The sequence below is a fragment of the Nanorana parkeri genome, unplaced genomic scaffold, assembly GCF_000935625.1.
Source record: "Nanorana parkeri isolate BGI_ZX_2015 unplaced genomic scaffold, ASM93562v1 scaffold2218, whole genome shotgun sequence".
Taxonomy (NCBI): domain Eukaryota; kingdom Metazoa; phylum Chordata; class Amphibia; order Anura; family Dicroglossidae; genus Nanorana; species Nanorana parkeri.
The window spans coordinates 135597-138303 of NW_017308486.1; the positions used below are offsets into that span (position 1 = coordinate 135597).

Sequence of the window (2707 nt, forward strand, 5' to 3'; positions counted from 1 at the left end):
ACACACACACACACATTATATGTGTATACTATACGCTCTGGTGTGTCTCGTGAATACTAATGTTGATGTTTCTATAATAAGAGACTGCAGACATTTAGCTATTAATGTATATTGTAAGTTTGGTCTGCAATAGGCAAAGTATTCCAGATAAAGTCTCCACCTTGGTATTATTTATTGGTTGCAGTTTGCAGTACTGGAAGTGACATTGGACAAACATAAAACACCAAATCAAATCCTGGCATACATCGGAATAGGTCTGTATGCTGTTACTGTCATAGGCAATTTTCTTACCCGGCCCCATATTTACTCGAGTAAAGTGAAAGTTGAAAGAACGATAAAGTGCTATAAATACGAGCTGAGTGAAAGTTCTAGGTGCATTAGCAGCATCTGGGACCCTCGTGTTAGAGACAGAGCATTAGGTGAGACTATAACGTTCGCTCAGATTCCAGGTGATTGTCCCCTGCTACCCCTCCTCCTCCTCCTCTTCTCTCCCTGCACTTCCTATTGGCTGCCGGCCCCGTCTGACATCAAGAGCTGAGGTCCATATAAAGCTGCCTGGGGAGGCACACAAGGGTTAAAGCGCTGAGAACAGCAGAGCTGGAGCCTGGATCATATCTGTTATTGTATCCCAGGCTTTCCTTATCCTCTCTAATCTTAAATATATAGATTCTGGCTTAGCAATTTAGCCCTGAGTGTGCTCTGCTGGATGCTGCGAGGTAGAAGTCTAAGGAGAGCCCTGCTCATGAGGTGGAAACGTGTCTTGTAGGAGACTAAAGGAATTCCAGGTCCAGATCTCATGGGGTCACACTAAGGAGCAGCCAAGAGCCAAGTTGTAGAAGATCAGTGTTTTGTCTTAGTGGAGGAGACAGATCTCTCAAGGGTTATCATGAACATCATTGGGAGTTACCAGCACCACCATATGATGCCAGAACCTTTCATCTTCACTCCCTCCTCCAGATGTCACCAGGAAAGACCCTACTTCCAGGGATGGGTCCTCAACCCCGGAGAAGTGTCACCAGAATTTGCCACGCAGCCCCCCTACAGCCCTGAATATGGCACCGTAGGCCCATCCCAGACCAGCAACCGCCTGGAGGCCCTGACTGGTAGACTGAGCAGGAGAAAGGGAGTCCCCCCTAAAAAGGAGAGGAGAAGGACAGAAAGTATCAACAGTGCTTTTGCAGAGCTTAGGGAATGTATCCCTAATGTGCCAGCTGACACCAAACTCTCAAAAATCAAGACCCTCAGGCTTGCCACTAGCTATATTGGCTACTTGATGGACGTTCTAGCCAAGGATACCGAGCCTGGAGGCACTGAGGGGTTTAAGGCTGAGCTCAAGAAAGTTGACAGTAGAGACTGTAAAAGGAAAAGAGAAGGGGTGAGTAGAGAATACAAAGATGTACTGAATGTGTTTTATATTTTCTTTCTTTTTCTTTCTTTCTCTTTCTTTCTTTCTTTCTTTCTTTCTTTCTCTTTCTTTCTTTACTTCCCTTTTTTTGTTCTTCTTTGCTCTTGCTTCTGTATTGTTTCTCTATGTATCCCTCATAACTCATAGCTATTAAAGTAGCCTACACATTTTAAAGGAAACCTTCCATTTTACCCTAAAATAATACAACTACCAGCCCCGTGTAACTGTATTTAATAAACAATGTTTATGAAATAATAAACATTGTGATTTATTTCCTTATTAATTAATTGTAAAAACATAAGAAGTTTTTAAACGTGATGACTGCTCTGTAAAAGAAATGATATTGACAAATAAGGACGACTGTTAGATACTTAACACTGTTCTACAGCTCTACAAAACTGTAAACACATTCTGAGTTTGGTGTTGGAGTAAAATATTGCTCTCATGAGGGAAAGTTCACAGCCCTTAAGATATATACAGGATGAACCTCAAATTGAAATTCTCAAGAGGTCTTTAAATTTCAACTATTTAAAATATTCCTTTTAAAATGTGGCCAGTTTCTGTCGTATTATACACAGGATGATGAATCATTTACTCTGCTTTCTTTTTTATTTACCATAAATATTATACATAACACTAACAACAGACAAGGCCATGAAGTGTGTGTTTATTGTTGCTGTAAATATCCCATTAAAGTTTGCAGTTAAATATGTTTTTGATTTTTTTTTTTTATACTGAAATAGACTAGAAGAAAATAAAATCATTAATGACATATTCCCCAAGATAGCTTTTTAAATAATTTCTCTCATTTTATTTTCTGTTTATTTTTGCAAAAATATTTTTTATTAAATTCATTTTTTTCCCTTTTCTGCAGAGTGAAGGATTCTGGGGTAATAGTCCAGCAGGGGAGAAGAAACTGAAGGGTCGGACAGGGTGGCCACAACAGGTCTGGGCCTTAGAACTGAACCCTTAAAAGTTGCCTTAATTACCCTCAATGCACTGTAACCCTCCTACAGAATCATAGACAAATGGAATTTAATCACTGAGCACTGCTATTAAGGCTGGGTGGGAAAGGACAGACAAACTTATGTGCAATTTAAAAAAAAAAAATCTATTTCTATGGACAATTTTTAAAGATTTTTTTTTTCTTTTGTGAAGACAGGATTGTGCACAAATGATTACCATGTGTTTGCGTGAGAAGTCTGCAAATTATAAACTGCCTTCAATGGATCTATATGTAAAGAACCACAAAATGTATATAACAATATAAAAAGTTGGACCATCTACATATATATATATATA

At 39.0% G+C, this 2707-nt stretch overlaps 1 protein-coding gene across 2 annotated transcripts; it reads left to right on the forward strand.

Annotated features, from left to right (window-relative positions):
• The first annotated feature begins 588 nt into the window (after positions 1-588).
• On the forward strand, positions 589-2695 carry HAND1 (heart and neural crest derivatives expressed 1). 2 transcript variants are annotated; one of them, XM_018573059.1, is made up of 2 exons: positions 589-1379; positions 2287-2695. In XM_018573059.1, exons 1-2 carry the CDS (start codon positions 887-889, stop codon positions 2376-2378), a joined length of 585 nt encoding a protein of 194 aa, XP_018428561.1. In that variant the 5' UTR covers positions 589-886; the 3' UTR covers positions 2379-2695. The 2 variants fall into 2 exon arrangements, with proteins under 2 accessions (XP_018428561.1, XP_018428559.1); XM_018573057.1 differs by having other exon boundaries at positions 589-1375; positions 2280-2695.
• The last annotated feature ends 12 nt before the right edge of the window (positions 2696-2707 follow it).